Source organism: Plecotus auritus (assembly GCF_963455305.1).
Source record: "Plecotus auritus genome assembly, chromosome: 6".
NCBI lineage: Eukaryota > Metazoa > Chordata > Mammalia > Chiroptera > Vespertilionidae > Plecotus > Plecotus auritus.
This window is the reverse complement of record NC_137773.1, coordinates 8,357,283-8,371,956: the sequence shown is the minus strand read 5'-3', so window position 1 is coordinate 8,371,956 and position 14,674 is coordinate 8,357,283. Positions and strand designations below refer to the sequence as shown.

Sequence of the window (14,674 nt, the reverse complement as noted above, 5' to 3'; positions counted from 1 at the left end):
CCTGGCTGCAGGCCAAGAGCCTGTGCAAGTCAGGTCAGTGCGGGGCGTGGGGTTCCCAATCACGTACGTCCACTTAGGGGAGGTTCAAGGCTGAGGCGGGGACGAGCCCGTGAGCAGGAGGCGATACCTGCCCCCAGGGGCTGACTCAGCCGGTGATTCAATCCAGCTCAAGACGTCCATCACGGAACCGAGCTTTATCGCTACCATCCAGGAAGAGCTGTTGTTTATGGAGTGGAGCTGATTTATGGCCATTGTCTCTTTTCATCCTTACTCCGCCCAGGCAAGTGGTTGGGCCCTGTTTTGTGAATGAGGGAAGTAAAACCGAGAGGGAACAGCCTGTCACTTTGGTGGGGGGGCCGCACTGACACCCCTCTGCTCCTGCCTCTGATCACATGGCCTCTCCATCGTTAAGGAAAAGGGGAAACTGAGGCCCGAGGTCACTGGAAAGTCTGAGGGGTTAGGAGGCACCACACATTTTGTACAAAGGCTGTGGGAGAAGAGGGAAGAGGGAAGAGGGATCTGAATGTGTATAACATATGCAAACAGAGTGCAAAGGTGTGATTTTTGAACAAAGAACAAAGAGTTCTGATCTGAGCCTGTTAACCTGCAGGGACGTGGCTGTGTCCCCTCTATTCTGGGGACTCACACTCTGGGGATGGTCTTTTCTCTGCTGTTCCCGCTGCGGGTGCTGCTGTGGGTACTGGCTGGGCACCCAACTCCACTGAGATGCCAAGGCCAGGAGTCGCAGGTTAATCTCGCCCCAGGGGCATCAGAGTTTGTCTTGGGGATGGGTGGGTAGCTGTGAATAGTCAGCTATTTCAATGTAAAGGCCAGGGTAGCCATAATAGCAGCCTTAAGTGCTTAGAAATTAGGCATTAGGCTGAGTTCAACAAGGCTTGTCTAACATTTAACCTCAAGGAGGCGGACCCTACGCGTTACTGCCATCCCCATGTCAAACAGGAGGAAGCTGAGGCTCGGAGATGTTAAGTCCCGCGTCCAGACTCATGGAGCCAGGAAGAGCTAAGGCGGAACACACACTCAAGTTTCACCGGCTTGAGAGCCGCGTCTCTGTCGCTGAGCTGTGCTGAAGACCCTTTGGAGCTGAGGCCTCTCCATTCTTTTAGTCACTGCCTGTGCCCATGCCCAGGGAAACGGCCCTTCCATCGGGGGCAAGGCTGTGTGCACACCCATCTCTATGCAGCAGGCTCCCCTGGAGGTGGTTACACATAGCCCAGGCCCACAGCCGGCAACAAGCATGCAAAGATGCGTACTCCCAGCGACAAAAACTCAGAGTGGAGGACAAAAGCAGCATTAACATCAGCAAAACGCGGCACACTCAGGGATGTGTCTGAAGCCAATAGCCGTTTTCGGTCTCACTTAACTGGCACGTGTGTCTTTCTTTGTCTGGCAAACACCCTTCAGGCTGTCTGCTGATCTGATAGAACCGGCATGAAAACAAACACACAAATCAAACATCCGAGCATCTTCCGCACCAGTAAAACTCCGGGAACACCGGACGGGGATTTCAGCCATGCGCGGCCTGCATCGATTTGCCCTAGTTGCTTGGTGCTTCCTTAATGACCCATCATTTGCAAACTCACGCCTGAACACAATATAGCCACACGTTAAGTCAACACCGTGCCAGAGAGGCTGCCAGGGCTGCCAGTCACCTGGCAGAGAGGTCCTGGAGCTGGGCTGGACCCCTGGTGGTGAAGTGGTTGAGGCAGCGCTAACGATGAACATCCACCATCTACTGAGGCCTTCTTATGTCAGACACTGTGCTCGTCACACGTGGGCTCATTTAATTCCTTCCACAACCCAACAAGGCAATGGTATCATTCATATACCCATTTTATGGACAAAGACATCATGGTACAAAGAGGCCAGTTTGCCTGATGCCAAGTTGCTGGTAAATGGCAGAGCCTGCATGGAACCTAGAGTGGTCTGGTGCCAATGCCTGCATTCTTCACCCTGGGCTACACTGCCCTCCCTGCCCCCCATCCCGAGAAGCCACCTTCGTGAGAGCTTCAGTGGTTCTAATCTTTCCATCTCTAGTCTTCCCTAGACTTGGCAACTCTTGCTTGAAGTCCAGGTCCTGCCGGAGGAAGGAAATTCCGTGTGTGTCCTTCCCCAAGGTCACCCTGGGCCGTCGGAGAAAGGCAACATCGCAAAGCCCAGAGGCCCCATTCCTGGTGCTCCTCTGCACCTGGAATAGGGCTGAGGGGAGGTCGCGTCAAGGTCATATTCCTGACCTCTCCTTCCTCTACCTCTGCTCCTGGTGGTTCTGCAGACAGGCAGTGAGTCCTAGGCATCCCTACTGAGGTTGTGTGCTTGGTAACAGCAGCGATGAGGATGCGGGCATCTGTGGCCTGAGCTGTTGCTAAGCTGCTCTGCAGAACAACTGGCGTCACCGGCAGGAACAGAGGGACCGACGCAGAGCCGAGTCTGCTCCTACTATATGCACATGCTCAGAGGCCTCCAACAGGGGACATTTTTCTTCATTGTAGAAAAAATGAATGAAGAATAAATAGTGTGGGAACTTGAGCCTAATCATTCTATCATGTCCTATATGTATGCATGCGCCTAAGTTTTTTCTTTTTAGATCCCATTTAGATTCCAAACACTGTGCTACTTTCTACATGTTATGTTATTTAATCTTCATAGAAAATCTCTAGCAGATACCATGAGCTCCATTTTTCAAAGCGGGGAACTGGGTGAGGCAGGAGATGTTAGAGAAACGTGCCCCGAGTAAGACGCGGAGCCAGGATTCGCACTCAGGACTGTTTATCCCGAGGCGCTGCCTTATTCTGCTGCCCGATCGGTTTCCCCTTCTCCTCCTGCGCCCCCCGCCCCCTGCCCCCTTTCCGTGGCAGACCCGCAGAAACCTGGGGCTCTCGGGACTCACGGTGCCAGCGATTTCCAGAGCCCGGCAGCCTTTCTGGTCTCTTGGCTGCTCTTCTGTTGCTGTTGCTCAGGTCTTTCTCTCTTTTCAAACCCCTGCAGACAGTGTCACAGGGGGAGGGGAGAGGTGCTTTTGTGAAGCTGCTATCTCCCCAGCCCAGATGGACACCGGGGTTGAGGTGAGGCTAGGTGGAGGGTGGGGTGACTGCCCCTGGATGCTTTCACTTATAATTGACCCCGAAACCCACCAAACACACTGCCCTGTTCTAGCGAAGACCCGAGGCACTGGCGGACACTGTGGGGTACGGAGCAAAAATGGAAGAAGATGGGGCTCCGGGTACAGACGGCCCCTCTGAAGCCCTGAGGATCCAGGAGGAGGGCTAAAGGTGACAGAACAGGAAACATGGGGGATCAGGCTCTCCCCAGAACTGTCCCTGCTGAGGGCTGGAGTGAGGACCCAGGAGGTGGGCTGAAGGTGACAGAATAGGAAACATGGGGGATCGGGCTCTCCCCAGTCCCTGCTGGGGGCTGGAGCTGGTTCAGAGAAGTGAGTGGGAGCAGCAGGAACGGCCGGCTGGGAGCTCCTCCGTTTCGAGGAACGTTTGCTGTGAACCGTCTCACTGCGGGCTCTGGGGAAGAGAGCTATTTTTAGAGGAACTGGCTCTGCTGTGGGGGGAGACCAGCACTCACTCCTCCGAGCTGCTCTGCCTCTGAAAAGAATCTAAAAGAGGCTGCCAGATGGCCTTGCACGAGAGAGAGCTCCTCACAACCCAAAATGTTGGCGAGTACAGAACCCCTCCCAAGGTTAAGAGCATCACTACCAGCTAAGAATCGAGAGTCGGGAGTACAGAGTCTGACTTGGTGCCAAGCATCCTGAGGGAGAGGGAGAAATATGAGTTGTGGAGGTGGCTGTGAACACGAGGCGGCAGAAGGAGAAGAAGTCACATTCGGCTGACTTTGGGATGATAAATCAGACACTTCCTAGTCATCCTGGGGTGCAGCCTGCAGTTTCACTCTCCACTCCCGTTTTTCTCATCTGTCAGCCTCCCCCACCTGCTGGGGCTACTCTCACTGCCAAGGCGATGCATTTCAGCGGCTTGAAAGACATTTGAGCCACCACACAGGACCCTGAGCCCCGGCTTTGTTGCCTTTAGGAGCGAGCAGGTCTCCCCTAAAGTTCTCCCCACCGACCATAGAGTCTTGCCTCACCGACTCTGATGCCTCAGCTTCATTGCATCACAGAAGGGAATGAGGCAAATGCAGCAAGGGAAGTCCTGGGCAATCTGGTGGGCCCGGGTGCCCCAGGGGCAAGGGCAGGGGCAGGGGCAGCCTTATTTGCAAGTCCCCATACATGTGCGTGGAGATGAGCCACCCCCAGGCTCAATGCAGTAGTACTAATTGTAGTAGTCAAGTGACAGCCATCGTTAAGGCAGTGTATCTCAGGTGCCAGGCCCAATGCTAAGCATGTGACAGCATCCATTCACTCCCCCCCACAAGAATCAGTAAGAGGGTGCCGGTAGCCTCTGCTTTTCAATTGAGAAAACCAAGACTCAGAAAGGTTATTTGTCAATGGCGACAAGTCAGGGCTGCAGATAGAACGCGGGGGTTTGCCTGCATCCCTGGCCTCCACTTTTAAGAACCTGGCTGCTGTCTGCAGTTGCTTATTTTTGGAAACATTCTAGCTAAACTGGTCATTTCCAGACTTTTGGATTTCACAGGCTAAGTGGTTAAAGAGCTTTTATTTCGCCAATTAAGGCAATCTCTCTCTCTCTTTCTCTCTGTGTCAGACATAATACATATTTATATAGAAACATGCATTTACAATTATATAATAATTACACATATAATTAAACACATTTAAGACATACACACTCACACATATTCTGCTTTCAAATGGCCATCATTTTACAAAGTAAAGGGTATTTTTTTAAAATATATTTTTATTGATTTCAGAGAAGGGAGAGGGAGAGAGAGACAGAAACATCAATGATGAGAGAGAATCATTGATCGGCTGCCTCCTCCATGCCCCCCACTGGGGATCAAGCCCGCAACCCCGGGCATTTGCCCTTGACCGGAATCGAACCTGGGACCCTTTAGTCCGCAGGCTGACCCTCTATCCACTGAGCCAAACCAGCTAGGGCAAGGGTATTTTTTAATAACAACAATAACAGAAATAGGAAGTCCAGGAATTTATAATAAAGGACCTTCCTGTAAGTAGAATATTTTTGCTCAATGGGAAAAACATCCAGTTGGTTTTGTTTTTCTCACTTTATCCAAATAAGAAAAGATTCAGTACTAACTAGGGAGCCTTTTGGAAACCGCTGTTCTAGCTTGTTAACATTCCCTCTAAAATTCGATGTCCAGGTGCCAGTCAACAGCCTGGCTATGGCCTGGCCTGCCTGAGTCCCACCTCCTACATGGATATCTCCAATTTCTCTCCCACACACCTGAGCTGTGTGCCTCCGAGGTTCAGAGACGAGGAGCAGGCGAGGAGGGGGGCAGGCTGCGAGCTCCTGAGTCAGGGGTGGGGAGAGGGCCAACGGCTACAGCTTGACCTCCTCGACTGGCCTCTTTCATCAGCTGTGGTTTGAGGCCTGGTCAAGGGGGGATCTGTGCCTGCCAAAGAGAAAACCTGGCAGATGGGGCAGAAAGGAAGGATCCGTGGGAATCTGAAATGACATGGCTGTTGGCAGGAATCCTGTCTTGAACACCCATCCATCTCGGGAGGCCCAGGGTCCTACCTTGGCATGATGGAGAGGGAAGGGGGAGGGCTCTTGTAAAGGTTAGCTGGGTGGAGAGAGCAATGTGGCTGGGAGGAGAAGTGGGAAGACCATGGTGGGGAGAGAGAGAGGGAAGGGGGGGAATGAATCACGGGAGGGAGAAGAGAAGGGAACAGGGTGCAGAAGGGGAAGCGAATAAGGACAAGAATAAAGGGAATGAGCATGAAGTATGAGCAGAAGAGGCGCCGAGATCTAAGGGAATCCACAGAAAGAGGGCCTTCGAGGCCAGAGCCGTGGGCCAGGGGGAGCGAAGGAGAGTCACAGTAAAACGTGAGGAAGCCATTGAGGATTCTTGCTGAAAGGAAGGCTGAGGGCTGAGTGAAGGTGGGCGAAGGCCTCAGAACGGGAGGGGATCAGGTTAGAAGGACACTTTGCTAGCTAGCTCTGGACTACAGGAAGGGTGTGGAGGCACAGATTGTGTCCACTGGGGCTGGGGAGGAAAGTGTTAAAGGAAATCAGAGACAAGCTGGCAGAGCAGATGGAGCAAGAAGAAACGGAAGCGCCACGGTTGTAAGTCAATCAGGGTGAAACCAAAGTCCTTAAAATGCTTCCAGGATTTGGTCCCTCTTATCCCCCTGAGTCATCCCCCAACACTCCCCACTGTTTCCTCCACACGGGCTTCTGGTACAGCAGGCACACCCTACCTCAGGGCCTCTGCACCTGCGCTTCCCTCTCCCCACAACACTCTTCCTCCAGACATTCACTTTTTGGGGTCTCATTTACCTCAAATCCTTTCCTTGTTTTTTTCCATAGAACCTACCACCTTCTAGCACATCATCTAATTTACTCTGCTTTGTTTATTGTTTATCACACTCTCCCCACCACTGGAATGCAAGCACCATGAAAGCAGAAATTTTATCTGTTTGTTGATGCTCCCCAAGTACAGAACAATGGCTGGAACACAGCGAGCCCACAATAGATATTTGTTAAAAAAATGTATGAATGGAAGAGTCAATGGCCATCGTTGGGAACACAGGGCATGCAGAGGAGGAAGAGGAGAAAGAGGAAGAGGATGAGGAGGAGAAGAAGGAGGAGGAGGGGGAGAAAGGAAAGGAGGAGAAGAAGATGAAGCAGAGAAATGAGGGAAATATGTGTCTCTTATTTGGAGGGGTTTCATCTAATCATGTTTTTTAAAATATATTTTATTGATTTTTTAGAGAGGAAGGGAGAGGGATAGAGAGTTAGAAACATCGATGAGAGAGAAACATCAATCAGTTGCCTCCTGCACCCCCACCACTGGGGATGTGCCCGCTACCAAGGTACATGCCCTTGACCGGAATCAAACCTGGGACCCTTCAGTCCGCAGGCGGCCACTCTATCCACTGAGCCAAACTGGTTAGGGCTCTAATCATGTTTTTAATAAAGTCACCCAAAGGTGAATGCATAAATGAAAACAGTTATTGTCATATAGCGTGATCTCGGGGTCAATGCTGACTGCCCCTCTGCTCGATTCAGAATGAGATGTGGGCCATGTTCTCAGCAGAGGGAAGAGGGATGAGGTGGAGCTATGTGGGCAAACCTATTTTACTGGGAATTGGGAGATCTGTGCACACACATGAACATGCACCATCTTGTCCCCACGTAAAGACCATCTAGAGGACGACCATCAGATCTGAAATGACGGAGGGCTCAGTCTCGGGCGCAAGGGCGCGGCTGTGACACCAGCTCCTCACCCGGGTTCTGCCCACCACCACCGTCTGGGCACCACCCACGTGCTCGGATTGCATGCAGAGCTCACACAAAGCATTCCACTCAGTTTCACAGCGAGCCATCGAGGATAGGTCATTGTCATGTTACTACCGAAGAGGAAACTAAAGATGAGAAAGAGCAATCCTTTTGCCCAAAGTTCTCCCCCTTCCCTCTTAGTAACCGGGGGAGCCAGGAGGTAATCACAGGGGGCCCGGGCGGGGCTGACAAACTTCTACTACAAAGGACCAAACAGGGCATATCAGGCCGCTGGGCCTAACGGCTCACTCCTGCCTTCCTGAACAGCCAGACACGATATGTAAACAACCGAGCATGGCTGTGTGCCAATAAAACTTCATTTACACAAATAGGTAGGCTACCACGGGCCAGCACTTACTGCTCTAGAGTCTGTGCTCTCTTTTTGTTTATTTGTTAATCCTCACCAGAGGGTATTTCCCCCCACCCCCACCCCCACTGATTTTTAGAGAGAGTGACAGGGAGGGGGAGAGACAAGAGAGACCAAGACAGCGATGTTGCCTCCCACACGTGCCCCAATCAGAGCCGGGGATCGAACCTGTGACCCTTCAGTCCTGGGGCTGACACTCTAACCAGTAAGCCAGACCAGCTAGGGCTAGTCCATGCTCCTGAGCACTGACGTGCATAGCTGGGAAAGCCTATAGGATAGCAGAGAGATCCCTAAGTGCTTTTAACAGTCAGCTCTCACAGCTCAACGCTGCCGGCTCCTGGAGAATTGGCTGAGACAGGGGTGGCGGACGGGGCACTTACATTTCGACGATGCCCTCTGGCAGGTTGGCGGGGATCTCCGTCAAGCCCTTCCCCCGGCAGTCCACGATGTTATTGCTACAGGTGCAGGCCGAAGGGCAGGAGATGGAGTTGGCATTGCAGGATGGAGGCTCCGAGTGGGGGCCTGTGGGGCCAGAGCACAGCGGTCAACTCGTGTCAGTGTCAGGAGTCGAATGGGCTCCTGGGCCCCTTCACCAGCTACCCAATGAGGTGGCACTACGTGGTAAGCTACTTGGAAAACGATCACCAGCAGACATCGTCCGCATCTTGCAGACACAGCTGCCTCTGGTTGCACATTCAGCCAGGAGGAGAGATGCTGCCCTTGACCTGACTATTTCTGGATTGTTCCACCTGCTCTGTCAGCCTATCACCCTCATCTTTCAGAGAAAGAGCTGCTCTCTGAGTCAACCACGCACAAAAATATGCCACGAGCTGACCCTGGGACTACTGTCTCAGAGTGCCCCATGTCTGGTGACCCCGGGGGTTAGGGGGGTGTTGGAGTTTACCTGGGACGTGGATGCTGAATATAGACACACCTTCATTCCTTCCTCTAGTGTCTGGAAGTCACTGTCTAAACCAGTGGGAGGAAGAAAGGTGGGTGCACATCCCCGGGTGGGGCATTGGTGTCCAGTGTCAACACAGTCGTCAGCGGTGCCATCCAAGGCCCTTACAAACAGCGTTTACATACAGAGAACGAGCTAACAAAACTCGCCGCATTAGAAAAAGGCAAGTAAGTTACCTTGTCTTTTGGAGTCAGCTCTTAATTTTGCGTCAGTCGAGAACTAGTGTGAATTTCAACCAAAGTGGCAAAAACCCAAGAAACTGGCATCGGAGGGGCTCACTCAGAAGGCGAGTGTAGATAAACATACGCGTCACACACTAACTCGAGATTCCGGCACGCGATCTCAGTCACGCCCCGTGGTGGTCACACTGAACCTCTAGCACGAGAAGTGAAGGCGAACGCTTTGAAAAGACATTAGGTAAGTTTTCAAATAGGATTAGTTCTTCAAAGTGAGGTCAGGATCTCAAACCTGTGGTTAGTTTTTCAAATGTGGACATTGAGGTCCCAAAGGCAGACACAGCCCAACGGCCCTCCCAGACTTTGTCCCAGGCCTGCTGCGTCCAGCTGGGCGACCCTGAGCCTGCCCACGTCCCTCCTCCCGGAGCAGAGGGCCGCGGGCAGGACCACACTCAGACTAACGCCGCAGACCTCCTCACTGGGCAGGCGCAGGGCATGAACACAGGGAAGAACGGTGGGAGTCTGGCCTCTGTCCACTGGAGGAGCTGAGGGGAAGCAGGGTGGGTCTAGCTAGAGCAGTTGAATCACAGGACCGACTGGGTCTCGGGCAAGTCCTCCTTCGGACATTGAATGAGCCTTGAAGTGGAGGGTCCGCCCTCCATGCTCACTAGTCCCACCTGGGGGTGGCCCTTCTGCAGAGACTCAACTTGATGCCTTGATGCCAGCCCACACGCACACTTAAAAAAGCATCGTCTTAGCTGGACATTTGAAAAAAGATTCCTGTCTAGGGTACAAGGACTTCAAACTCTCTGGTGTCACACTAGTGGACCCAGTGGAGACCGTGGAAAATGCCAGAGTGATGACGACTTACACTAAGCCCCCAACTACAACATTCATCCTCTGAGAGAGAGTGACCCTGGCTTTGCTTCAACCTGGGAAAGGCTTGACATTTCTGGGAAAATGGCAGCCCAGACAGCCAGCCTGCCTGAACCTTGGGTCAGGAAGGGGAGGGCGAGTGACTGAGAGTGTGGGCTCTGCAGTCCCATTGCCTCAATTTGAATCCTAGTTCTATCACCTCCTCCTCCTGTCCCTGTGCCTCAGTTTTCCCATCTGTGAAACGGGGGGAAATGGCAATGCTTATTTGGTAGCATGGTTCTGTTGAGAAGGCAAAGGAAGTTAATGCATGTGAAGTGTTTAGAACAGCCGTGGGCAAACTACGGCCCGCGGGCTGGATCCGGCCCATTCGGGTGGAGCCGAAAGAGCAGAGGGTTCTCTTGCTCTCCCCTCCGCTCCTTTACTTTGAATTTATATTAGTTCACACAAACACTCCATCCATGCTTTTGTTCTGGCCCTCCGGTCCAGTTTAAGAACCCATTGTGGCCCTCGAGTCAAAAAGTTTGCCCATCCCTGGTTTAGAAGAATGTACAGCACAGAGTCAGCGCTTAGGAATGCTTGTTGTTGTTAATGTTGTTGCTATTCTTATTACTGTTTCAACAACGGCCTGCAGGACCCCCTCTGAGCTTTTTGCTACCATCTCGGTGGATAAGGCTTTGCATCGCAGACTTCGGAAGTCCTTCCTGGGCCTAAAGACAGACTATTCCCGTTCTTCGGAAACTGGAAGCAGAAGGACTAAGACACCTCCCAGCGCATCCCCCTCCCCTGCGCACCTGTCTTAGCGGGTGGCAAAGAGGATCCCCGTGTGAAGGCTCCTATCCCTCTCCCACATCCCGGGGTGGTGGGACGCCTGGCTCCAGATGTCAGGGCTTTACCAGTGCAGATGGGGCTCCCCAGAGAGAACTGCCAGGCCTGACCCTGAACACCAAGGGGCAAGCGCACCTGACAGCGCCAGGGACCATGGCCACACCCGGGTCTTCCTGGTGGGGAAATGCCAGGGCTCCTCAGAGGCCAGTCTGAGCTCCTGCCCATCCACCGAGGGGAGGGTATCAGATGGCTGTCCCTCTTTGATCTGTCAGTATCACGTGGTTGGGGTGTTTCAGAAGAAAGCGGGGGAGGCATTACACTCAAGGGCTCATCAGGGTAACTGGAAGTTCTGAAACAGAGTATTTCACAGCCGCTCGCACTCCGATGCTGAAGTCGGTTCTGTTTAAAGCGGACCAGGCTGCAGCCTTCGTCCCCTGGGAAGGAACCGGTCCCACGCAGGGTGGCTCTGTCCTGCAGGCAGCCTGAGCGCCATTTCAAGGGGTGTTGTCAAGGCTTTTAAAAAAGCCTTTGAAAACAATCCTTAACAAGGTCACTAACAACACCTTTCATTACTCAGAGAGGTAATTATAGCCCCGGAGAGCACCTGGCTGGCAGCGCCCCAGCCGGGCATCCACACACAGGGAGGGCATCGCTCTCCTGTAGAAACGGACAGAACACCGCAGGCTGAAGATGGTCAGCGCCTGATGGACCGAGCCCTGCCCATCTGGGCTCTGAGGGTGGAGCCGGCAGAAGCCTCTCCCCTTAGCTCTGCCTCTGGACAGACTGAGTCTAGATCCGTGGTCGGCAAACTGGCTCGTGAGCCACATGTGACTCTTTGGCCCCTTGAGTGTGGCTCTTCCACAAAATACCACGGCCTGGGCGAGTCTATTTTGAAGAAGTGGCGTTAGAAGAAGTTTAAGTTTAAAAAATTTGGCTCTCAAAAGAAATTTCAATTGTTGTACTGTTGATATTTGGCTCTGTTGACGAATGAGTTTGCTGACCACTGGTCTAGATGTCAGTTCTACCAGGGCAGTGACCGTGTCTGTCTCCTTCCTGTTCGACCTCTGTGCCTAAAACAGGGCTCGGCAGGAAGCACCGTCTCCGTAACCAGGCCTTGGGGAGCGAGAGGATGAATCCATGGATGCAGTTGGCACAGAAGCCCTGTGGACGTGGGGGTGAGAGGTCCTCCTGGAAGGGCCTGGGGGAGGCCCCCTGAATCCCGAGTGCCCTGGGCTCTGGTCAACAGGGTCAGCCACAGAGTGGGGAGCGGGAGGGGCTCTGGTAGATGGGACTCCCGTGCCTGAGGTCAAAGGCTTTCTACCAGAGCTCTCAGTGCTTGCCAAGGCCACCTGCCCGCCCCCAGCTCACTGGGCGCCTGGCTCACCCACACGGTCAGGGCGTCCTAGGCCCTGCACCAAACTCCTTCAGAAGGTCCATCGCTCCCAGCCTTTCCCGGCCATGCATGCTGAGGGTGGTGCGGGGAAGGCACTTGGTGATCGAGGGTGGGAGTGTGCTCCCAGCCAGAGCTCTCACAGGGAGAGCGCCATGACTGCCAGCCTGGACGGGGCACTGAGGATCCTGTCTCTGCTGACTGCACCCCCTCTAGTCCCAAGAGGCAGGAAAGGCAGGGGGAAGACCAGGGAGACGCTCCGGGCTTCATCAGTGTTCTCCTCATTGGCAGATGCGGATGATCATCGTGCTAAAAGCGAAGGCCCTACCTTCTCTGCCCAGATGGTGGGGCAAAGGCCATTGAACTTCACTCCAGGAAGGGCTATGGAGATGGTGAGGGACCGGAGCCCTGAGAGAGAGTTCCTGCCCAAGGACACGGTGGTGCCCAAGCTAAAAATTACCACCATTCTCCTAAAAGCAGCTCGCGGTGCAGGGTGTGTCCTACGTGCCAGATACTGCATCAAGGGCTGTGTATAGAAGATCCCACTTGATCCTCATAAAAGCCAGGACGGAGGCTCTGTGCTATTATTCCATTAGACTGATGAGGAAACGAAAGAATAGGGAGGTTAAGCAAACTGCCCAGCATGTGTTCTTACCATCACCTCTGCCAAAAGACAGCCAGCGCCTCTCTTTACTGCCCTGGAATCGAAGGCCCTCACAGCCTCGGAGCCTCGGGAGTGGGAGGAGGCAGCTTGGCTGACACACGGCCGCGTGAGCCACAAGGCAGTGGCTGGGCACGCCTGTGCTGGGCCGTGTTTATTTCTTTCTGTCTTTACAGAGAATGTCACCCAGAGGAACGCACAGAGCTGAAGAGTCCAATGCCTTGTGAGCATGTGGAAACAAATTAACTCCAGCATTCAAATTAAGCATCCCTGTTGGCCTCTGGCCTTTCGAAAGCCAACAACAGGCTGTGATGACAATGGGACTCGAGCAATTATGATGAGCATATAAATGAACGCGATTTAAATACCAGAGGCATGATAATTTTGGGAATGGCTATAAACCTAATAATCTCATCCTCCCAATGTCCAATTATGGGGTTTTAATTAAAACCTCCTAAGGAGATAGGCGGTCAGTCAGGCTTACCTTAATTATCTTTATACTTAGTAACTGGTCCCTAAATTTAAAAATATAAGGGGGACGTTTCTTGTTTCCAGGGAGATACACCCATTTCATTTTTAATAATAAATAAGAATATGTTTGTTGAGAGGCCCCTCCTTACTAGAAGTCAAGCTTAATCTTCCTGAAAAGATATCTCACATTCAAAGGCCGAGGGCAGATGCGTGGGAAATGGTACAACCGGATGAGTGTGAAGCTGTTCAGAGGAAAGAGGCATTGACTCAGGAGGTCAGATGTTTAACTAAGCCCCTTGATTTACAAAGAGGGACCGGTAAACACTTTCTCAGATCAAGGTACCAGGAAATCGACACAAGGAAGATAAAGCTTAGGGTGTAAACCACCACAAAGCCCCTTAGGTAAGGATGGAAACAACAAAACAACATCTTGCAACTCACATCGCATGAGCCGAGTAATGGCTAGAGCAGAGCCTTTTCTCTGGGCTGTTATGTGAACTCAGACCCAGCCCCAGTCTAGCCAGGCCCACGGAACAGGGACCGGGGACTCTCCTCGTCCTGTGCCCTAACCTTCCGCTTGAGCAAGAAAAGCTAACGGAGAAATCGTTGCAGCATTAGCTGAAGGAAACCAAGCAGTCCGGTTGTAGATCACAGAAAAAACACAAATAGGAAGTAAAATAAGATAGAGTCCCTCACCCCTGTGAAAAGTTCCCAGTTGATTCCCCAGAGGAAAAAGTAAATGCCTTGGATTGGAAGGGGACAGTCAACAGAGGAGATGGGTTTTGTGGAAGTGCACTGCTAGAGGATTTCTGGGTTAGCCGGAGTGAGAACGAGCCCGCAGCCAGGGCCGTATGGAGAGGAGCTGGGCAGTGCACTTAATTCTAAGGGAAACATCAGGGACTCGGGCAGGAGGCCCTCACAGGCTGAGATGAAAGTGCTCTCCTGTCTCCGTGGTCCTGTGTTTGATGGATTTTTTGATACCATCGAAGGGCCTGGGGAGGTTTTCTGTGCTGCCCCGATGGGTGCAGGTGATGGAGCAACATGCAGGGATGGCTGATTGGTGCCCCAAGTCTTTCTATTCTCCTGAGCAGATAACCTCAACTTTTGAAGAGATGGCCTTGCCCCCCTTTATTGGTTGAAGTCTTCCTCCCACAAGTTATTGGGGGAAGAGCTTGAACGAGGAGCTAAAACAACCATAATTGGGTTTGCACAAAACTGCCTCATCCAGGTGGCCTGCTGGGCTCTGCTACAGAGTGGGGCCTGAACCCCCGGCAGCGTGTGTGTGGGGTGGTTAGTACATGAAAACAGCTCTCTCCAGCTCCCCCAGACCATTAAGTCTGCCTTCGACCTTCCCAGAAAGAACCTGCACAGCATTCTCTCTTCCACCCCCGAGAGCCTGGGAAGCACCTAAAGAATCCCTCACAGATTGGGGCCCCAGTATGGTGCTCCCCTAAACTCATACCATGGTGAGAGGGTGGAGATCAATAGCATGTTCATGTCTGGAAACTGTGGACTAAATTCTCATGTCCTCAAAAGATGCC

The 14,674-nt window shown here is 52.6% G+C and overlaps 1 protein-coding gene across 2 annotated transcripts in view; it reads right to left on the bottom strand.

Moving 5' to 3' along the window:
* Positions 1-14,674, bottom strand: part of SLIT3 (slit guidance ligand 3) — a 560,992-nt gene that overhangs the window by 93,413 nt on the left and 452,905 nt on the right. For both annotated transcript variants that reach the window (XM_080675632.1, XM_080675633.1), the window contains one exon: positions 8,154-8,295. In XM_080675632.1, the coding sequence (XP_080531758.1) occupies positions 8,154-8,295 (142 nt within the window). The remainder of the gene's footprint in view (positions 1-8,153; positions 8,296-14,674) is intronic.